The 23783-nt window shown below is 47.4% G+C and overlaps 1 protein-coding gene across 1 annotated transcript in view; it reads right to left on the reverse strand.

Annotated features, from left to right (window-relative positions):
- GPC3 (glypican 3) overlaps window positions 1–23783 on the reverse strand; it is a 151144-nt gene that overhangs the window by 54198 nt on the left and 73163 nt on the right. Inside the window, exons 4-5 of the mRNA XM_082061736.1 lie at window positions 5024–5157; window positions 2440–2565 (exon numbers count right to left, since the gene is read on the reverse strand). Coding sequence (XP_081917862.1) covers window positions 2440–2565; window positions 5024–5157 — 260 coding nt within the window. The remainder of the gene's footprint in view (window positions 1–2439; window positions 2566–5023; window positions 5158–23783) is intronic.

Raw genomic sequence — 23783 nt, forward strand, 5'->3', positions numbered from 1 at the left:
ACACCCAACCATCCCTCTGGTCTTCACATGATTCTACAAAGCTTTCGGCAGCTTTGGCAGGTGCTTTCTAACCTATCCCTAGGGTGGGCACCTCAAATATTGTTATAGGAAGTGCAAGATGTCTCCCCTGAGCCCCAACAACCACTCCACAGGGACCTGGGTGGTCTTAGATCTCCCTGTGGATGTCCCAGAAACCCAAAGGTGTCTCAGGTTGCACATGGTGCCCAGCTCAGGCAACTCAATCCTGCCCTGAGGTGAAACGTATCCAGCTACAGCGACCACACGCAGCAGGTTAAGTGCAAGGCATGAGCGTCCCCTCCTGTCCAGCCTGCTGAATTTTCAGCCAGGAAGATCTGATTTGCAAAAGCCAAGATCCAACAAAACAAGAAGGAAACATTAAGATGTGAAATATATTTTACATGCACAAAAGCTAGAAAATCAGACCTGTCTGTCTGGCAGCTGTTACAGACATGGGACAACTACCTGGTCAGCATCCTGAAATTAATACGGGATATTAAAAAATGCCAAGTTTCTTGCAATAAGTGGCAAGCTGGAGTTTGATGACAAAAAAGTGCACATCAGTCCGGGAGGAGAATTGCGGCAGCCATGCCAGAAACACTCGAGTACAAAATACACATTCTCAGAGTAGCTTGGGAAAGAGCTCCTAGGCAGTGAACAGCTGCTTGGCTCCCTCTTGGGGAAAACATTGAATAATGACACTGGTGCTGTAGAGTACTCAAGAAACAGTACCTTAAATGCTCCTGATTTTCAGGAATCCTCACAGACTCTCTGAAAGAGATGCCATGCTGGGAACTCCAAGCATATGAAGCAGTCAGTTTTGGTTTCATGTGAAACAACACAATCGACTTTTTGGACAAATTTGATAATTTCTTTGCTTCCATTTGAAACAGATTTTACAAATGGATCCTGGAAGAGAAGCACCCTGGACCGTTATTTTAGTTCAGCTTTATTTAGCTGAGTTCTCCCTGTATTTTATTGTCAGAAGCTCCACCACATACAACACCTTTTTGCAGCTTATGGAGAGGAGAGGGTCACCCTGGGAAGTGTTACAGGTAGAGATGCTAAAAACACAAGGTGGGTTGATGTATTTAAGGGGCAACAGCTATTTCCATTTTGTACGCCCTTTTGCTCTCCCTCCTAAACACCCTGCCATTGCAGGGTTGTTCAAATTTCCTCACCCCAGGTCCTCCCCTGCAAAGCTGCAGTGTTTACTGGATTGTTTCAAGACAGTTTTAAATAACAATCAGTGAGACTATATTGAAATCACCTTTTTTTTTCCCTCAATTGTTGTTCTTACTTAGGCATGGAAACTCAATATTTTCCAGAAATGGGTACAGACAGAGGACACATTTTTCTTCAGGCAAATTAGGTACCTATTATTAAGCATGTGATCTTAGATGCTTGAGCAAATTTTTTCAAAACACAGTTTGATGCTATTTTGGTCCCTTCAGCATTGTGGGTCAGTATTGCAAGTACAGGCTAATTACCACCTGAGGTTACTGATCAAGAAGTCATAACTAATCCCTCAACATTTCACCACTTCCTGATTTTATTTCTATTTCTTCCCTTATGCAAACTACTTAACAGCAAAGGATGCTTTGCAAAGAAGGGTGATTAGAGGAGATTTATGTATAATTATAAAAAATACTTCCAAGTTCTATTTCCACATTCTTTAACATTCCTGAGGGGCATTTTTTGCGAGATTAAAAAAAAATCTCAATTTCTATTAACACTTCCTTCTCCTTTACATTATTAATCCTGTACTTGTTTGTCTTCATGAACCTCACAGTTACCACCAGGACATCCTCAGAAGTGGCAAGTGGCACAGGGAAAAGCAGCCAGGGCATGAGCTGGACCCTGGTGTGATGGGCTCCATCCACAGAGGACAGCCAGGGCTTGGCTGAGGGAACACGGTCAGATGGCAGCAGTGGCATTACCAGAGCTCAGTGGTCCTGACCTCCTCTAGCACAGAGCCACGGCCAAGGAGAAGCCCACCAAGGTTGTCATCCTTGTCACTGCGTGGATGGGGTAGGAGACAGCAGCCATGCTGCTGTGCTGCCCCCTGGTGCGTGGCGGCAGATGTCCCCACTGCTGCTCCACTAGAGCCACCCCTAGCACCATGATGCCCCTTCCCATGGGAGCACGGCTGCCGTGGGCTCCTGCTGATCTCCTCTTGGCTCACCACCACCAGCCTACCCCAAGCAAACCCACTCAGGGCTGCAGGGTTTTCACAGCAGAATGCAGCAAACTCAGCGGAGGGCAGCACACGACCCCTTCTCCCTACTGCGCAAACTTCACACATCCCTCTGAGATACAGCAGCAGGTTCTACAAATGTTTCTGAAGGGAATGAGCAATGTCCCATACACAGACCACTCCTACGCCTGGTCAACAAAAGGGGGAAGGGAAACGTGATTCACCTCTCCATGATTTCTTGTCCGTTCCAGCAAAGACTGTCGTTCTGAACAATGGAGCTGTGGTTGCAGATGTACTCTGGCAAGCTGCTGTAAAAACCGCTATAAGACTTCAGCTTCGTAATGAGTTCCCTGGAACAAAAGGGGAAAAAGATAGTGCTCAGTTAAAAGAAGACGACTGGGTTGGTACATTTTAACCAGTGAAGGTAGTCAAACAAACACAAGAAACCAGGTGGGTGCAAACAAACCATGAAGCATCAGACTTATATCTGACCTCAGGTAGGATTTTGCATCATCCCTTGATTTTATTCAGTCAAGGGCTGAATCCATGCTTCCTAGGGCAAAACTGCCTGTGACAGGAGGGATGCTGGGGCAGCAGGACCTCAGCCCACCCATGCAGCACACCAAAGCCTATAAAGATGGGTAACGCTTGTTTTCATGCTGCACTCTCAAAACCACCCTATTTCAAGGTATATGCTGGGCTGGCCATGGGGTCACAGTCTGCATTCAAAGGGATAGGTTACGTAGGAGGAGCTGCAGAAGCACCGGGCAGATGGGACGTGAATCAGGCTGTACGTACACCGTGCACCCTCCCTTCCCAGAATCAAGGACTTCTGTCCATGGCACGTCCCCTCTGGCAGTGATACAGAGGTACCAGGACATGGGCTGACCCCAGGAACTCACCCCAGAGACTCTGATAGCCAGCAGAAAGGGGACAGGGGCTATGGGAGCAGGATGTGCCCATTCCCCCAGCCCAGGTCTGTCCTCTCAGAGGCACTCAGCAGCTGTCATTGGGAAACACTGGCAGATTTAATTCAGTAAATGGCACAAAGTACACGATAATACAAGAGCAGGGACTGGAGGAAGCAAGCCTTAGCCTCACAGTCTCTTGACCTGGGTTCAGCGCATATCCCCCTTCGGTAAGGGGCTGTTTCTTGGTCTTCTTTCTCCCCGGGAGGGATGAGGAGGTATCAGCACCTCCAGCACTCCTAGGGGCATTGTCTAGGTGCCCGTAGTGGTGGGACACGACTACCGTGCCCTGACAGCTGTGGAGAACTGCCCCAGCACCCTGCTGTCAGACACAGCGAGCTTGGGCAGACTGGGGTGCAGAGGGGATGCGCAGCTCCCTCCATCCCTCTTCGCTTCTATTTGCTTGAGGATTTCGTGGACGAAAGCCCACAACTGCCAGCTGGGGGCAGGCGAAACAAGGAGAAGACACCCAGCTCCAGCGCAGGCAGCCTGAGCTGCAGCTGCCTTTTTGCTAACGAGGAGCCTGTTTCTGCTCCAGACACAGCCCATGGAGGCAGAGAGAGGGCCACCCAGGTCCCACCCTACTCACCACAATGCAGCCTGATGGGATATGGCAAGCACCAACCCACCCACCACTGTTCATCCCAATAAACCTTTGGCTGAGGAGTCAAAGCCACTCCAAAGGGTGGGAGTTCAGCCCACAACCCCCCTGCACAAATTGGAGGGATGCTTCAAGCATTTGCCACCCGCATGAACCACCTCCTGCACTGGGCTTACGGTGGGGCAGGAGCTCCACCCAACACCATTTTGAAAACCAAAATGAAGCAAGACCTGGGTCTTCATTTACACCAAACCTTGAGCAGGACAAGCCTTATGCTAAAGAAAACCTTCCTGGGGAGCTGAGCTCTCCTCCAGGCCAGGAGGGGAAGGGAAGTGAGAAATTCCTCCATATCTGCAGGTATGAGCTCACGTAATTAATCGCAGCAGATTTCATTAGACTTCACAGTCCTCGGACATCTCCATCAGAGCAAGGGATGCGTGACCCTCCGACATGTCGAGACAACGGAGGAATGCAAGCCCTGGTGCTATATCTCATGGGAACTCTATCAAGAATGTGGCTCTGTTACTATTTAAAGAGAAATCCACCCAACTTAGTCTATCCCCAGTTCCCGAAATTGCCAAGTTTTCCTGTTTCTCTTCCAAGGGATTTTTCTTGTATTCAAGATAGCAGTAAAAGCACAGCACGTCTCTGGATGAGCTTTCAGATCCAGAGAGGAGATGCTTCTCCCCAACACACCAGTGTGAGTCCGCTGAATTACAGCTTCTATTTGCACAGTCCCTGTGTAAAGCACAGGGGGCAGTAACAGCAGTGGAGGCACCTGCTTCACTTCAAAAATATTCAGTAAAAGGCCGTTAACATTCCTGAGCTACTGTAAAAGACTGAAATGAGTCCCCCTAACTTACACACACAGTGTTACGCACCATGTTCCAGGCTAGAGCCACCATTTCTACCTATAACTACACCTGTGAATATATTGGGCACTATAGCAGTGCCCATGAAATCCAGGCATGGTGTTTGGTGTATGAATCTGGGTGCCTGGTGCATTGCAAAAAAGGCAGAACAAACATGAAAAGCAGGAGAAAGTTTTACAAGTAAAAATAAATAAATAAATAAAAAGCCAGCCATAGAGAAGCTCTGATATTCAGAGTTAAAACCAGCTGCAGGTTTATGGGTGAGGGAAATAAGAAGCTCTTCCATCTGTTTCTATGGGGCCATCCATACGGTGACCACTCCTGCAGCCCATCCCTCGGGCACCACGCTCAGCCTGGGCACTCTCACCTCCTCCTGCTCGACAGGGTTTCTTCTTGCTCGATGCGAGCCACCTTCAGGACTTTCTTGTCAACGAAAAGGTCTTCGGGGTAACTAGCTGATCGATATTGCCTCTGCTGAGCGTGGCCGCACAACCGGCTGATCTGGAAAACACAAACACAGCAGCATGAGGAAACGCTGGGACAAGAAATACTGCAGGAAAAGAGCTGGTCAGTCATCCTGTTATCCCCATCTCTCCCATAGCTCTTGCAAGTGCCTGAAAACAAACTGCTGCCCTAAGGACACAACCCCACTCTTGTACAAATACCCCATGTGTGGGAGAGAAAGTAGGAAATGTCAGGCAAGATTTTCAGGCAAGATTTTCAGGCATCAACGTGCCCCTGTGATTGTAAAAACCCCAGAGCTGCAGACGTGACCAGCAGAGCTCCTTGTGCCAGGTTAGACTCATGTTCAAGATGTTCTCCAGCCCCTGGTGAAAGCCGTGGCACCTCAGGATGCTACACTCCACCACTCTAGCCAGACTTCTAGCAAACATCTCCCCTCCAAAAGTAAATCCTGAGACGCCAGTTCTGCATCTCGAGGCAGCTTGGCATCCACATGGACTGCACTGCAGGTGCCCAGGGAGGAGCATCACACACATCATTACTAATTAAAAAAATCAGGACCTAAAATAAAGCAAGCATTATGGCTGCAGCCCAGTCATACCCTGGGAGGTCTTGATTAACAGGGCTCTATTAATGACACAAATTAGCTCATTAGCACACAGATGATTCGGTAACCGGCTGCAGCAGCAAGGGAAGGAATCCAAAATGCCTCATTAAAGCTCCCCTGTGCAGCCAATGTCCCAAGACTCAGCCAGCAGTGCTGCGGCCACCTCTGCAGATGTGCAGCCATCTCCTTCTCTGGGAGACCACCAATGGACAACTGTTCCCCCAAGGCACTGGTGCCACTGGGAAACCCACCTTTTGACCTTCCCATGCTATTCTGCAGGACCTGTCCATGCTGGGTTGTGAAGGGGTCTTGGCCAATTGCTGGAACACGAAGGCACTGTGGCTAACACTGACCCCTCTTCCCTGGAGCCTCACCCAGGCTTAGGACCAGCCACATACTCATAAAACGCCTGTTCCTCACAGAACCTCATTTATCTACATGCCACACAAACCAAGGCAGCCAGCTAAACCTCAAGTTAGCCGCACACCGGAGGCTAAAAGCACACTCATTGCCCAAAGCTACAAACATCTGATGTGTAAAGAGAAGAGATTAATTCTGTTCTATTACATCCTGCATTTGGGTGGGCAAATAAATTAGTAATGTCACCTTTTTCATTATCAAGAGCAGCATGGTTTGTTTGCTCAGGCACACAATGAAGAGTCAAAGAGAAAGCTCCCGGGAGCCGGGGCACTGCCATTTCTGGTTCACAGCATGGTGGGAAGAGATGCTGCCACCGGTCCCTTCTGCACCTGTGGCTGCTGCTGCTGAAGCAGCTCTACCTGCAGCTGCTGGGGGAGCCGCTTCTGCAGCATCTTACCTGTTGTTTTTTCTTCTGTTGGCCTCCCTTGGCTGTGTTTCCTCTCGGCCTTGCCAAACCCAAGACTTGCAGAAGAATGTATCAGCCCTACTGCCTTCCCTAAATCATGTGGCAGGCTTAAAAAAATGAGGGAGGGAGTAAGAAAAATGAACACCATCTTTTGGGCTGTTTTCTTTGCCTTTTGGCTTTTCCTTTAGCACCCATTGCTCTCCCATAAAATTGTCAGGTAATCCCGCAATGCAGGCAGGCAGGACTAGAAGGAAACTACAGGGCAGCAGGAGAGCTGGACAAGGGCATTTGGGACACCTGAGACCCCAGCGCTGCAGAATGGGTCTGCACATCCCGTGCAACAGGCAGACTGGGAGGAGGGCGTGAGGATGCACCGGGGTTTGCAGATCTGACCCCCAAAGATGCCCTCCGAGCCCACGGGAAGTCCAGAGATGAGACCTGCCATGAAACCACCTTGGGGAAACACAAGGTGTGCAAACGTGAAAGGACAGAGGGCACAGAATAAGAGACGACACAGAAGCAGCATCGCTGCACCCACGCTCTGCAGGGGCATGTAAAGCAGAGAAGAGAAGCAGGAAAAGGTTGGATATTTTAAGCTGCCACTTGCGATGACTCTCTTTGATTCTCCCACCTCTGTGAAAAGCCCCCCCTTCCCTTTCCAAAGCCTGTCTTTCAGCTGGCAAAGCCTATTGAACACAGAGAGAAGAGCGAGGCCAGGATCAAGGCTTTTTTCCCAAGGTACTGAGAAACGCTGAATGCGAGGGGATGGCCTGAGACACAGTGTGAACAACGTCACTTCAAACAGCAAAGCGGCCGAGCAGACCGGGGCACTGAGGTACCACAGGCCCTCTGCTCCCAGCTCCTGCAGCTCAGCCACGTCCCGCAGCCCCACTCGGCATCTGGGTACCACAGGCTCCTGAGAGGGATGGAAGCACAAACAGGATCACGCTAGCCCTGACACGGGACAGCAGATGAAGTCTTCACGGATACAAGCTGGGAAGTCTGAGCAGCTCATCCAAATTTTTACTTATTTATTTATTCAAGGACCAATTAACCTTTTCTGTAAAAAAAGAACCTGAAGCCCATCTTGCAGAGTCACGGTGAAATGAATGTCACTTTTTCGTCAAAAAACCTGGCTGAGATTTGAACTTTAAATGAAGTGAGAGAATGTAGAAGTAACAGATTGCCTGCTCATTTGCAGGGGCGGCATCGTGTACACTTTTTTAGAGGGAGGGAGGGATTTCACAAGCCATCTGCCAAAGTCTGTGGGCCACAAGCGGTCCTAGGACAACAGCTCAGAAATCGTGTTTCAACCTTTCCCCCTTTCTGAGTCCCCACCGCAAGCTCAGGAACAAATTAATCCAGTTTCCCAGTCTCTTCCTGACCACAGCTACTTTAAAGCAAGCTCCAAATCTTAGTAAGTCCAGAAAAATAGCACTGTAGGGCAGTTAGAGAAGGGACAACAAAAGCCTTAGACCTCGGGGGCAGAAAGTGAGATGCTTCAGCTCTTTAGGCACCACTTGCTTTGGCAAGAGCACCCAGGTCCCCAGCAAGGTGGGATGCCTGCAATAGCGAGAGCAAAAGGAAAGCGGCACATCTAATCACGTGTGCTAAACTAGTATCAAGCAATAGCGGTAATACGTGGCTCCCTCCCACCACACAACCACAAATGTGAAATTCAAAGCGAATCAACAGAATGGAACCGCTGGCTCTTCACCTCAGGCTGTGCATGCTGTCCATGGGATCATAAATATACATGAGTCCTTACCTAAAGTATATTAAGTGCAAGAGCCGTGCAGTCTCTTTTCATGTCACACACAGTCCCAGAGCAGGCTGAAGTTTGGAACTTGAGGCCATGAAAAAAATGAATAAGTAAATCAAATGGCAGTGTGGGGTTTTTGTTCCTTTTTAAGAGAATCTGCCAGTCCACTGAAAAACTGCCTCGAGTGGACACAAGGCAAGCAAAACCTTCCCCAAGCCCTGAACGTTTATAAGCCCCCAGAGCAACCAATACTTTAAGAGCTGAAGCTAAATTTCCCTGCCCCAGCTCATTAACAAACTCACTAATTACCCAATTTCATTAGCCTCTTCCATGCGTGCATGACCCAGGCCATGAGGGGAACACTTTGCCGATTACTACCCACCACCCCATTTCTTTACTCCAGCTATAGGGTGAGCCCATGCCCACTGGTGGGGCACAGCTCCTTGGGGAACCCACAGCCCTCCGGGACCCACCAGCTGCCGACAGTCCCCGTGCCGGATGGGGAAACAGCTGGTTCCCGACACTCTGGGGAGCCGCACAGCACATAATGGCTCTGCTTTAGAGGGAACATTGATTTCAGAGGAGCACGGGGACAAAGCTAATGGAGTAGCGCTATCAGCCCACTCTAATGCTTCCCCGTTAATTTAAAGCAAGAGGTGTCGGAGAACTGCTGGGAACCTGTTTGCAGCTGCATGGAAGCAATGCACCGTCAGCAGCTGTGCCTCGGTGCCGCTGATGGGGGGCAAAGCCCCCATGGACACCCCCAGCCCACCACCGACCAAACCCCGGCAAAAGACAAAACCCTCTTGCCTTGCACACCAGCAAGTCCCAAGTGGGGAAAGATTGGAAAGCAGCACACGCGTGATCCTCAGCGCCAATCAGAGCATCACTTTCAAGAGTAAGAGCGTTTTAAAGGTAATTTTCTAGAAGATTTGAAAAAGAGGCTAATCAGCTTCGGCTTGGAAGAGAAGAGAGTGCATTAGACACTGGTGAATACCTGCTGCTGCCGCTTCTCATTCAGCCCATGAGCTCCACTCTGCTCCGAAGGAGAGTTTGCTATATTTGACCTTTACTTACACTTTACATGGAGTTTCCATTTGTCTTCTCTGTGAACTCTTCTGCTTATAGATTCATTCTCCAGGAAGACACAGTATTTTTTTTCCCCTCTAGGCGCTGGCCTCATTTTGGAAGATTTCCTCCCACAATCTTCTCTGCTCTCTGGAGTTCCCGTATGTCATTTTAATACCTATTCCCGAGTTTCCTTTGGGAGAAGCTGCACGTTAAGCTGAAAAGCGATTAACTATTATAATTGATTTGAACACAGCCTCTGAAAGGGTGATTTGCTACGGTATGCACAGAAGAGGTGACCACCGACCTCAAGGAAATGTGCTGCCTTCGGAGGAAATAACTGGTGCCCACTAAACCCTGTGCATCATCCAGCAATGGAACCCAGTTTGACCAGTAAGGTGAAAGCCTCAGTAAAGCAGCCGCCTGCTTTGGCAGTTCTTCCCCAATTCTTTTTCACAACCTACTCCACTACCCATCACACATATTATTAGCATTATAAATGGGGCATAAATGCATTCTTTATCTACAAAGTCACCATAAAAGTGAACCTGAAGTCTATTACTCAAGCGCTGCTATAGAAATCTGCTTAATTAAATTCTAAAGGGCTTAAACCAAAAATATACATTGTGATGATATGGGATAGAACATAAACTTTTTAATAGTAGTAACCAAGCACATTTACCATTTCTACAGGTGTAATAAAAATGCTAATATATGTTAATGTTTAGTCTGTGGTTAATGTTTTGTCTTCTTAATTTCCCCAAGGCTTTTATTACTGATTTAAATCTGCCACACTACCCTGGTGATTGCATCGCCTTCAATAAACGGCACTCTCAAACGAATGCTGATTAACAGAAATGAAGAAACATTTAGATAGGACAAACACTCGTATTATATGCTTGTAATCATTATATACATTTTGTCAGGAAGATGGAAAAGAGACAATTCCCTGCTTCCTCACTCTTCTCACAGCGGAAAATATGATTAGAGGCATAAAATGAATTTACAGGCCTTTATTTTAGGAAGCACATCATTATTAACTAAGTAATGATTGTTCCTCTGGTTCCAGGCACTCAAGCAGAAAGAACAAACTGAGTGTGATAACATAGATGTCTTCTACACACATTTCACTAAAATTCCTTATTAATGGAGTATTAAATGCTATTAATCAGCTCTATAGCATTACGATTTCCATTATTCAGACATCATCTTGCAGGGATTACATAAGAGACAACTTCCTAACTCACTCTCGCGGAGCAGCAGGGATCGCGGGAAGTGACCTACTCTCTGTGCTGAGGAGAAGAGCGTTTAATAATGCATCACCTTTAAATAATGCAATGCTATAATGTGTAAAATGCACACAAACACTAATGCTTAGAATAACAGAGCGCCTGTCACACCAGTGCCTGTGGTGACGCCCAACACATGCTGCAAACACGTGCTACAAATGCTGAGGGACCCCTGCAGCTACCAGACCAGGTTACACTGAAGACCATCACCACCTGGTTTGAAGACCAGGTCTTTACCTCCTGCAGACCAAGGAGGCATGAAGGAGGAATTTTCAGAAGGAAATATAACTTCATTTTTATATCACATCCCTCATGTAGAGCACGACAAGGCACTCTGTAGAGGAACAGGAACACAGGGCCCAGGGAGCACCCATGGGTGCCTCAACCCCAGGCTCACTTCTTGTCTGTGAAGACAGTTCTGATCACTGACCGAGAGAAAAATAAGAGATGGCTTGAGACTTGATGGAAGAGAAGCCAACAGCACATCTGCCCTTGCAGACCCCAGCTGCTGCCCAAGGCATTTGCCATGCCGTGGTGTAACCTGAGGACTAACTGGGAAGGTTCCTCAGGGCAAGGAGAATTATGTGTTGCCACACGTACTGGTGACACAGGTGACACAAGAGCTGGCAGGTCTCATGTATCACATGGTTACGCAGCTGCTCTATCCCAGAACCTGCGTCAGGGTGCGGGTGCAGCAGGTCAGAAGAGCACGGGGGAGCAAAAGCATTTCAACCCTTGGTGCTAATTGCTGAAGCTGGATGATCCCCATCTGCACTTCCCCTGCTGCTCAGCGCTCAAATAGCTTAAATCAGTCGGAAACCAGCACTGCATTTCCATCCCTGCTCCTGTTAGTGCATGCCACCCTGTCCCCAGCAGGACCTGATTCCTGTTGTCCCATACATGTGCTGCAACACCTGAGGTGCCTCCATACTTAGATTGGATATTAGGAAAAAATTCTTCACAGAAAGGGTTGTCAGGCATTGGAACAGGCTGCCCAGGGAAGTGGTGAAGTCACATCCCTGAAGGGTTTTAAAAGGCTTTTAGATGAGGTTCTTAGGGACATGGTTTAGTGCCAGAGTTAGGTTATGGGTGGACCCAATGATTCTGAAGGTCTCTTCCAACCAAAATGATTCTACGATTCTACACTGTGTCCCACCATATCCTGACCCCTGGGCTGACCCCACTTCTCCCAGCACTGGATGCCCTTTCCCTCAAAGGAACCATGACCTCAGCTTGAATCGGGCCCTTTCAAACCTACATAAAATAATGCAAACAAGATGTTTCTTCTTCCTGGTGCCCCCAGTGTGCAGAGTATAATCCACCAGAGAAAGCTGCTTTGTGTTTAAGCAAAAGGCTGTTTATTGTTATTTATAGGTAGAGAGGAAGTCAGACTAAATGATCACAGTTGTTCCTTCTGCCTTTATAACCCATGACGTATAATTAAAGCACAACTTTTCAAGTCAGTGTTTCCCTTCAGTGTTTTGCTCATTCCATATTTAACACAAAATTTGGTATTTCAGCTCTGATCATCAGACCTCGGCAGCAAACGACAGTGCAGGCAGCCGGTGCCCCAGCCAGGGCTCACACCCAGCCCAGCAACAGACTGGGAGAGTCAAGAAAAAAAACATTGGCTTAAATTTCACTTATGCAGTTTTCCCAAGTGGAGACATTTCCTGAAACAGGGCCCCATAGTATCCTAATGCTCCCATTATGGTTTTAAGTTAGATCTATGCAATATGATGTTTCTTAGACAATCAAACTAAGGCTTTATTCTTGGAAAGAGAAGTCAGCTTTGTCTGAAAGGTGACAATAGAGCAAAAGGGAAAACATGGGAGCACAATCTAGAGAAAAGCAGGAGCACACTAGACTGGCCCAAGCCAGATTCAGGGTCAAAACATGACAGCACCTGGAGCCCCCGAGGTGCTGTGTGGCCACTGTGGGGACACAGCAGAGGCTGGGGGCATGGCCGATCCTCACCCCATGCTGCCATCACACCTTCGGGACTCTGAATCCCTGAGAAACCCTAAACAGTTCCAAACTCAACCAGCTGATTTCAAAACTATCACTGAAACTAATAACTTGCTAGAAAATTTGGACTCAACGTATCAAAGCCCATTTCTGCTAAGGATGCTAAATGCACTGCGATTATACAACTGTGCATTGCGGATACTATAATACTTGCCCAGTTGCTACTGCAGGCCCCTAGAAGACCCTCCTGTTGCAGGCAATTAAATCTACTTCATCTCAACAGACTCAAAAGCAAAGCAAGGAATTGGCTGGAAGGACTAGCAGTTTCTACCAAGAGCTTAAAAAAATTACTTTCTGCATTTCTAGCTGTTGAAGAATGCCAGTAACCAGACAATAACCCCTCTGAGAGCACTGAGGTCCATGCAGGCTGCAAGCTCTGTCTCTCTTGGAAGAGTCATAAAAATCACAGAATAGTTTGGGTTGGAAGGGACCTTCCCAGCTCACCCAGTGCCACCCCTGCCATGAGCAGGGACATCTTCACCAGCTCAGCTTGCTCAGAGCCCCGTCCAGCCTGGCCTGGGATGTCTCCAGGGATGGGGCATCCACCACCACTCTGGGCAGCCTGGGCCAGTGTTTCACCACCCTCATTGTAAAAAATTTCTTCCCTATATCTAGCCTGAATCTCCCTCCTTTAGTTTAAAACCATCATCCCTTGTCCTATCACAACACGCCTGGCTAAAATGTCTGTCCCCATCTTTCTTATCGGCTCCTTTTAAGTATTGAAAGGCTGCAGTAAGGTCTCCCCGGAGCTTCTCTTCCCCAGGCTGAACACCCCAACTCTCTCAGCCTGTCCTCCCAGCAGGGCTGTTCCAGCCTCGGATCATTCCTGTGGCTCCTCTGGCCCCTCTCCAACAGGTCCATGTGTGTCCTGTGCTGAGGACCCAGAGCCAGACTCAGGACTCCAGGTAGGGTCTCACTGGAGCAGAGCAGAGGGGCAGAATCACCTCCCTCCACCCGCGCTGCTTTTGCTGCAGCCCAGGATATAATTGGCCTCCTGGCCTGCAAGTGCACGTTGCCAGCGGTGAAAATGCCGGGACTGCCCCGTCCCGGCAGCAGCCAGGGCAGCAGATCCGCAGGCTCGTGCGGGCCGGAGCCGGGCAGCACCAGGGCTCCAGGCGGGCGCCGCACGTCTGTGATTTTCCTTCCGCGAGTTAATTGGTTTCCTTCACAGATTTCTGTGGGTTTTAATATTGCACCGTGTTTGTGCCTACGGCGCTACAGAAAGCAACAATCGGAGAGAAATAAATTCCTAGCAGCTTAATTCAGAGAGGAAAAACAGATACCTGCCATCAGTCTGGAACGTAAGCCAGCAAGCCGGAGACAGTGCATATAATCGGTTGTTTAACAGCAGCCGTGTCAGCTGGGTTCCAAATGCAGTCAATACCTACCAGTCCAACTTCCCCCCCGCAGCCATCAGCAGAGATTCAATTATTTTTTTGAGAAATACATTGTTAAATAATTAAAAAGTTACTGCATGTTTTTTTTTTTTTAAAAAAAAAAAAAAGGACCAATTCAATTTTGGAAGTATAAAAGTATAAAGCCGTTAAAATGTGTCAGCTAGCAATTAGCTACTGTACACTGTTTGTTCTTGAATATAATCTTTGGGTAGGAGGGCAATATTCTTAGAAACGCAGCATTAACTTGTTCCTCAATGACTTTAATATGGCTCTTTTCAAATTACTACTCATAAAATCTCAGGGAAGAAAAATCTACTGATGATATTCCATCTCCTTAATTAGTTCCCTCTATCAGCAATCCAATAGCAAGTGTAATATTTATATAAAATAGAGCATACAGGGCTTACCGCTAACCCTGCTTTAACTGGTAAAATCAAAACAACAGGTAAAAAGCAACGACTGTTTTGCAACCCGAGCAGACCGTGCTCACAGGTATATGCAGCTTTTCAGATTTATACTTCAATAAATGCTTGTACCCAAACCATCCCAAAGGTTTTTACACCACTAACAGTACTTTTCACTATAAAATGCCCTCCTCCCTTCCTGTGCCAAATGGAAAACGCTTCAAACCCCAAAAGGTTTGGTACCCGTCATTCCTCCCCACTCACCCATTCCTTACAAGGACCATAACCCTACTTATTTTAACCTCCCCATGGGAATAACCCCCCAGCTACCTTCTGCTTCCTCCATCCACGTTTCTCTTTCCAAAGACCATTTTCCACTAAAACAAGAAGGCTGGAGGCATCAAAACTCACCAAATCATTTTCAATTGTTTTTAAGCTGCTGAATATCTTCAGCAGGATAATTACAACCATTTGTTTTCCAGCTAAGCCCGGAGCAACCCCACAACACATTATCCAGCCTCTGGTGAGGGGTGCGCGAGGCTCTCCCCATAGCGAAGCTATGGACCTCCCCAAGCAAAGCCTAAAACAGAATCATAACCACTGTTATTAACAGAAAGTGGTAAAAATATCTCAGCACAGCAGAGATTTAGCTGCTGGTAATATTAATCCATTCAAGGCCAAAAAAAGGGCTCAGGAGCACCCTGTGTTCTTTTTCCATCCTTCTTTTTTCCTTCATCCGTTGATTTTTCTTAGTTTTGAAGCTACCAGATACATATTCATTCTTTTCCCTGACAGTCAGTCCTCTTCCTATCCAGCCTAATCCAATTAAAGGTCAGCACCAAGATAATTTACCCAAAGCATGGTAGACCAGGTAAAAAGACTCCCTTTAGATTTTTGCTCATGATAAAGGAATTGCATTTTCCCAAAGACAAATCCAGCTTATTGAAAATGTAAATCATTATTTTCTATAAAGATATAAATATCTGCAGGGCTTTTTTGAGACTTTGTTGTAACACATCTTGTTTTTACATGTACTGCAGTTAGTACAATTGTAGTACAGAATAACTTACAGCATTAGATTAGCTTCTGCTTGATTGAGAATATCTTTATAATGGAAATCAGTGTGCACTTTTAACCTCGTTACAATGCTATATTATATGTCTGATTAATATATTAAAAGTGGCTCATTCAACAATAGGCTGTTTGCAGGCAGAAATGAAATTAATTTGACTTTATCACAACACCTTTATTAATGTCAACAAACTGAGGACTAAAATTTGATTATGACAAGTGGATACCAATAAATTGATAGGCAACAATTCCAAAACGGGGTGGGGAAGCATCAAAAAAAATGGACTAAATGGTTTTAATGCATTTTCATGCATCTTCTTTGCTTTCCACTCAGCTTGCAAGTTGCAAGATGGACATTTCCACACAACTCACTGCAAAGAAAAATACTTTGCAACAACATCTTCAGGTAGAATGGTACTGAAGTGCTTTCTGGCTCCTAACCAACAGTGAGAATTGCATAAAGCAAGGCTCAGAGATGTCCTGGACATTTTTCAGCATTTGCCAGGCAAAGCTTTGTGGGCCCATCTGCTCTGAGCTACCGGTGTCATTTTGCTGGTCAGAGCCAGCCCAGCATCACCTTGTGTGGTTCCTCCTCTCCCTGTTTGTTGGGCTGTCCCTCAGGGAGGAGACAGAGGATGGATGATTTGAATACCAGCACAGGCAGTTGAGATATTCGCGGAAATACCTGCTGTCTGGTACCCGGGAGAGCGGCAGCATGAAGTTTATTTGTACAGTGATACAGATCAATACGTGCAATCCAAGAGTTAATAAGCTTTAAAATGACATAACTTAGAGCACATCGGTCACCCCCGAATTATCCGCACTAACCACCAGACTCACTCGCCTTCTCCGGGTCAGTGCCTAAGAGCATCATCTCTACCACTGCTGACAACACAGAGAAGAATTGGGTGTGAAAATAGATTTGGTAACAAAGATACACCTGCATAAAAAAATGCTAAATTCCCCAACTGCTGCTGCAGGTTTTTTTGTTTGTTGGGTGTTTTTTTGTTGTTTTTTACTTTTTAAACAGAAATAACTCTGCCAAAGTAGCTGTAGGCTATCAGCACAGCTTTCTGCAGCCAGCCTGCTCTTGATCAAACCAGGCTTTGGAAGAATAATGCAGTTAGCAGTGCACTTTACCCTCCGAGGGCAGGCTCTGTGCTCTCAGAGGTTTATTAGTGGGGGAATGCAACAGGTAGGGATGGAAAAGACCACCTGTTCATTGTTCTAGTAACCCCAAAACGCTGAGAGAACTGCTCAAGAGCTCTGCCAGCAATAAGAGGTGCTTTTGCTGCAGAGCACAGCTGAAAAATCTGCCTCAGTAGTTTGTTGTAATATTTTTTTCCAACTAAGTGTATTTGTAGATCACAGTATCACAGTATGTTTGGGATTGGAAGGGACCTCAAAAGATCATCTAGTCCAATCCCCCTGCTGGAGCAGGAACACCTAGGTGAGGTCGCACAGGAACATGTCCAGGCGGGTTTTGAATGTCTCCAGAGAAGGAGACTCCACAACTTCCCTGGGCAGCCTGTTCCAGTGCTCTGTCAGCCTCACTGAGAAGAAGTTTCTTCTCAAATTTAAGTGGAACCTCTTGTGTTCCAGCTTGATCCCATTACCCCTTGTCCTATCATTGTTTGCCACTGAGAAGAGTCTGGCTCCATCCTCATGGCACTCACCCTTTATATATTTATAAACATTAATAAGGTCCCCCCTTAGTCTCCTCTTCTCCAAACTAAAGAGACCCAGCTCCCTCAGCCTTTCTTCATAAGGGAGGTGCTCCACTCCCTTAATCATCTTCGTTGCCCTACGCTGGACCCTCTCCAGCAGTTCCCTGTCCTTCTTGAACTGAGGGGCCCAGAACTGGACACAATATTCCAGATGTGGTCTCACCAGGGCAGAGTAGAGGGGAAGGAGGACCTCTCTCGATCTACTAACCACCCCCCTTCTAATACACCCCAGGATGCCATTGGCCTTCCTGGCCACAAGGGCACAGTGCTGGCTCATGGTCATCCTGTTGTCCACCAGGACCCCCAGGTCCCTTTCCCCTACACTGCTCTCTAATATGTAATCTCCCAACCTATACTGGAACCTGGGGTTGTTCCTGCCCAGATGCAGGACTCTACACTTGTCCTTGTTAAATTTCATCAGGTTATTCCCTGCCCAGCTCTCCAGCCTGTCCAGGTCCCGCTGGATGGCAGCACAGCCCTCCGGCGTGTCAGCCACTCCTCCTAGCTTGGTGTCATCAGCAAACTTGCTGATAGTACACTCAATTCCCTCGTCCAAGTCATTAATGAATATATTGAATAATATTGGCCCCAGCACTGACCCTTGGGGCACTCCACTAGATACTGGCCTCCAACTAGACTCCGCACCATTGACTACCACTCTCTGGCTTCTCTCCCTAAGCCAGTTTGCAACCCACCTCACTACTCTATTGTCTAGACCACACCTCCTCAACTTAGCTGTGAGGATGCTGTGGGAGACTGTGTCAAAGGCTTTACTGAAGTCAAGGTAGACAACATCCACCGCTCTGCCACCATCCATCCACCTTGTTACATTCTCATAAAAGGCTATGAGGTTGGTCAAGCATGACCTACCCTTGGTAAAGCCATGCTGACTGCCCCTAATAACCCTCTTATCCTTGATATGCCTTGAGATGGCACCAAGGACAAGCTGTTCCATTACTTTCCCAGGGACAGAGGTGAGGCTGACCGGTCTATAATTACCCGGGTCCTCCTTCTTGCCCTTTTTGAAGACTGGAGTGACATTTGCTTTCCTCCAATCCTCGGGCACCTCTCCCGTTTCCCAAGACTTGGCAAAGATGATGGAGAGCGGTCCAGCAATGACTTCAGCCAGCTCCCTCAGCACCCGCGGATGCATCCCATGGGATCATGCCTGGTACCTCAGTAAGACATAAAAATTATATCATTCACAGCACCACACATGGGCAGAGAATTCAAAATGAAGCACAAAATCTCATTGCAACCCAGCCCCTCAGCCTCTCCAGCGCAAAACAAAATGCCGCTGCTCCACCTGGGCAGCTCTGGGCACTATTTCTGCTTTGCAGAGGGTCGCTTTTAAGTTTCTGGTTTGTTCTTGGCTCATTCATCAGCATTGCTAATGGGAGAGTTAGTTCTAGTTTTAAGGCAGCAACACTCACGGGGGTTACTGTCACTGGAAGTAAACTCAGCGCGGTTAAGATGAAGGATGCCCGGCGAATGACCCCAGATGGAGGTCTTAGTGGAAACTGCAGTCACGGATAATGAGGCCAAAAGAGGGTTTAGCGTAAAAAGCACAAAGAGATGGATATTGGTGAGCATGAGACTGGCGTTGCAAAGCTGCGGGTCTTAGCAAGGAGGAAAATCTTCAGGAAAGGAAATGGGCCAGAATACATTTTGCTAATAAGGCACCTGTGTTAATAGAGGTTGCGGGAGGCTGCAGCAACCTGGACAGCAAGCGAGGGAGCCGTGTCCGCAGGGCTGATACTTGGGGAATTTAATCTCTCTGATAAAATGAAGATGTGTGGTCAGTTTTAAGGGAGAACCCCAGAGGCAGCTCCTTGATTCCCCAGTAAGCAGAGAGGGCAACGGCTTGTCTGGAGGGGTGGTCTGGACCAAGCTAAATAAGAAGAAATGCAGTTCATGACATGGATGTCACTTCTCTGCCAGCTACTCGGAAGCCAGGCAAGTCAGCCCAGACCCAAAAGCCTCCTGCTTCTGCCACGCACCAGCTTGTAGCATTCTTCAGGTAAACTAAACCTGGATCTTGGCAAGGACCCTGAGCATAGGGCTGGTTTAACTCTGAAGCAGATCCAGCTGCAAAGCTCCCAGCGAAGGGGCTGTGCCCCAGCCCTCCCCTTTCAGAGGGGCAGCTCCCCCTGGCCACAACCTCTCCCACGGCTGCTGAAGCAGCAGAAGCCTCAAGACACCCAGAGGGAATTTTCTGACACTGTGATCTTTGGTTTGGCCTGAAACTTTGGGGTTTTTTCTGCTTAAATCCAATCTACTTCAAGACCTCATGTTATGTCCTTGACCATTACAATTTATTACAAAATGAGACAGTTTGAAACTTCAAAGCCTAAAGCCCAGCGCCCAAGGAACAGACACCCCCCCACACCCCCTCCTGCAATGCACACAGTCTGCTTTGGATGACATGACCACCAGCTCTCTCCTCTCCTACATCCCAAAGCATCCCATGTCCAGCTGCCAAATACAACTGTGATGGAGGCCATGAAAAATAAGAGAGATGAGAAAAAAAAAGATGCTCTGTGCAGTGAAGCAAGCTACATAATATTGCAATATTGTTTCCAACTGTTCAGACCGTATTGTGCACCACTACCTCCTCTAGCTCTTTGTACTAAGGGCGTCTCTGAACCAATTATCTTATTAAATGCTGAGAAGCCAGTTGCACAAGAGCAAATCAGCTCCTCCACTCAAACAAGGAACAAAGGAACAAGCCAAGTCATGGGACATACAAACAGGTACACAGAACCAGTAATTAATCTGCACAAGATCTCCAGGTTTGTTCTGACTTCAGCTCAGAAAAGATGCAAGACATCCCACCGTGTACAGCCTTTGTGCTTCTCATTCGTGCTGCAGCCAGCACATGATTTGAAGTGAGATCAAGCCAGACTCAGTGGGTGCTGTATGATATTCCCGCCCATAAAATGCAGCAGCCTTAAAAAGCTCTTTTTAAGCCACAGAGTAGTGGGGATGCAGTTGTCACCAGCTGAGTGATCTGCCTTTGACTGAAGTCAATAAAAATATGTATGTGAGCTTCAGTGCAAAGTTGGGTTGGGCATCAAACATGCTGTCAAAGGATGCTGCCCGTGCTGCCGTGTGTGTGCGCGGGGAGGAGGGGGCACCACCAGCAGCTACCTTGTATTTTAATTAAAAGCATCACTGCAAATTCCCTTGAAATGGCACAGCATACCAGAGGCTAGGACACATCCAGTTAAAAGGACAGAGGCAGAACAAAAAATTTGAGGACAGTATAAAAGTTCACAAATAGAAGGAAACTCAAGTGTTGTTTTAAATTAAGCTCATTTTGATGCTCAATGACATCTCCTCTGGCTTTGCTCTGGTTTGAGCATCGCTGGCCTCATCCACTGCTTCCACCTACCAGCTCTGCACAGCCCCGCACGCTCCAAAGTGCAGACCTGTACACCTGACCTGCTTCAGCTGGACCCAGTTTGGTGACAAATGGACCCAAAGCCTCACCGTACCGTCTGGGCAAGCAGGAGAGGAGGCCAGCATGCCACTTCACCCATGCTAGACCCCAGCAGAAAAAGGGCAAGGCTGACCTAAGACTATGAAAGTGCTACCCGTGCCCTCTAGAGCCAAAGCTCTCATTAGCAGCACAATAATTCAGCACTTTGCCATATGCTTCCCCAACTATGAGAAAACCTTTACTATCCGAGACCTCTTCAGACAACTAATCTTAATACTCCCAAGGTATTTTCACAGAAATAGGAATGTTGCTGATACCGTCCTCAGTGATCAGGTTTGTTTTGAACCTGCAGTGGGAACAAAAGCTTGCTTTAACACTCTTATCAGGCATGTTACACTGGCCGTCACAAAATGGTTAACAAAAGTACACGATAAACGCACCTTGGGACAGCTATGAGTGGGTCTGAGCTTACTCAAAACCAAAACCTCACCTGTATTTCCAGTTTTAACTGAAAAATGGAGATAGGTACCAGCAAGCATTAGAGAACAGCCTGAGGATTAAACTTTGCCAATAATAAAGCGAAAATACAGAGGCTGCACATCCAGCTGACTATCCCATGAGCGATGCCAACAGAAAGCAACCCACATTAAAAGTACAAAGAAACCGATCTCAGCGTCTCAAAGGGAATGACTTTTTGACCAGCGCTGTAATTTCAAAGCTTTCCTCGCAAGGCTCTTTCCTGCTCCAGCACAGAAAGAATCCATTAGCAGAGAGGAAAACTCAGCGGAGCTCCCCGATGCTGCAACCCGCCCAGTAAAGCAGTTTCCAGCAAGTCACCAGGTGAGCCGCCTCCAAAAGCAGCTCCCGGGAAAACCTCGCCGGCATCACCGTGCTGACAAACACACTGAATCACTGCCTGTGCTGACAGGTGATATTTTCACCCCTGGGTACCAAAAGCCCCTTTACTTACATATTCTTGATTTTCATCCCTGTGTATTCACTGGTACTGCAAATTTCTACACCAACTTGCAACAGAGCAACACTTCTCTCTGTGGCAGTACAAGCAATCAGAGTAGTTGGTTATCTTTTCAGCGTGCTCACAGCCTTCCTGCCAGGATTGCCCAAAAAAAACAATGGCAGACAAGGATCCAGTTTGCCTGACTCCTGTTCCTCCGTACACTGTCTCAGCAGCTCCCCACGGCCCGTGTCGGAGCTGGGCTCACACCCAGCGCTCTGCCTGTGCCGAGTGCTCCAGCTTTGGGATAAAACCTCCCCAGCAGCTCTGCAGCACGACTCTATCACCCAGTTAACCCAGACCTGAGCAGTCTTTTAAAGGTGTCTGCAGGGAAGTAAAGCAGCAGGGATCCGCTGACAGTGCACATCGAGAACTGCACCCTTCGGCGCAGGTCCCTTCCTCCTGCACACAGATGGGTGCAATCGGTTGAACTAAGGTCGGGCTATCTTCATTTTGCGATTTAACAGGATTTTTTAGAAATTCAGCCATCGGTTCTCTAAGTGAAGAAAAATGCTTTGCTGAGCTCCCTGCTTTTTCATTTCCAGGCAATACTCTGCAGATAGAGCTGCACATCTCCACACCACAAGGGGAGCAGCCAGGGCTGGGCAGCTCTCTCAGCACACATCTTCACATTGCTCCTAGAGATGCAGATGGCCAGGCTGGGACACCCCTGCCTGACAAGTCTGGACTAACTGAAGTTTCTCAATATGGTTGTTTTGGGGTTTTTTTTTGGCAGTGGGTTGCTGGTGTTTTTCATAATGCTCTTTATCTATAAGACTTGTTAGACTAATCTTGTGTTCCTTTGCAACCAGTTCTCATTCCCAGAGTCAGTCATTTTACAGACGCCTCAGCTCCACAGCATCATCAGTGCCCATCCCTAATTACAGCAACACGTAGGGGTCTGCCAAGCAGACAGTCCCGCTGTGCAAGGCGGGGATCGGCAACTGCGGCTCCGTGTCCAGACAGAGCGGCACCACACGACAGCTGAAGGGCAGAAGGCCCAAGGGCCGGGAGGGGACATGTGTCCTGCTGAGCGTGCAGGACAAATCAGCTCACAGAGACAAAATCCACCTCCCTTTCCCCAACCACTCACACCTGCGGTGCATCCTCTTCCTCACACAATACAATTTTTGGTTGGTGTATCACTATGCCATGAGTCACCTGTTGTTTCCCACTCTGTTGGGATGGGTCAAAACCCTGATGAGTTACAAGGAGGAGAAAAAAAGCATTAAAAAAACCAAATATTTAAGTAGATAAATTACTATGTGTGTCAAATCAACAAGCCTTCATACCTCAACTCCATAACCTTTCAAAATAAATTTACAGTGCTGATTTAAGGTAAGGAGCCCCAGAAGAGATCAACTATTAACGACATAAGACACCCAGACCTATTGTCTCTCTTGTAATTCCAATAGCAGAGAAAGCATTAACTTCAAGAGGTTCTGGGGTTGAATATTTTATGAAGTTTATTTGTACTGTGTCTCTCCAATTGTCTGTGTTTGTGGTAGAAAGCATGAACAGACTGACTAAAATCACTTTTCCCTACACTCATGATTAAAATATCTACAAGAGGTGGATGCACTAGGTACATTTCAACTACAGAAAAAGCAGCAAATAGGAAAGTTAATATATATATAGCCCTAGACAGATTTCTTTTTTCTCAATCTGCCCTGAGACTCAGCCTCCTTGATAAAGTATTTTAATAGCATATTTTCAGGGTGAAGTTTTTTAAACAGACAAACTGCAGAAATAAAAACACCCTAACACACACCATCGCTGCCAAACCAGCTATTAAAGCAAGGCTTGGGCTGGGAACTGCCCACTGCTATGTTACTGAATTCACTCTTCCGCAGGGCTGTTTACACACCAGGAACAACATCGGTGTGTAGGCGCACATCTGGATGCATGCCTGAAGGCACACCGAGTCCAAAAGCAGATTATCAGCAGCACGATTCCTTGTCTTGGGGAGTGCAGAGCTCCTCAGAAATCTACCTGGAGACTCTGCAACACCTCTGGAGCTCAAGTTCAC

This window comes from Streptopelia decaocto, assembly GCF_964273445.1.
Source record: "Streptopelia decaocto genome assembly, chromosome: 10".
In the NCBI taxonomy this organism is placed as follows: domain Eukaryota; kingdom Metazoa; phylum Chordata; class Aves; order Columbiformes; family Columbidae; genus Streptopelia; species Streptopelia decaocto.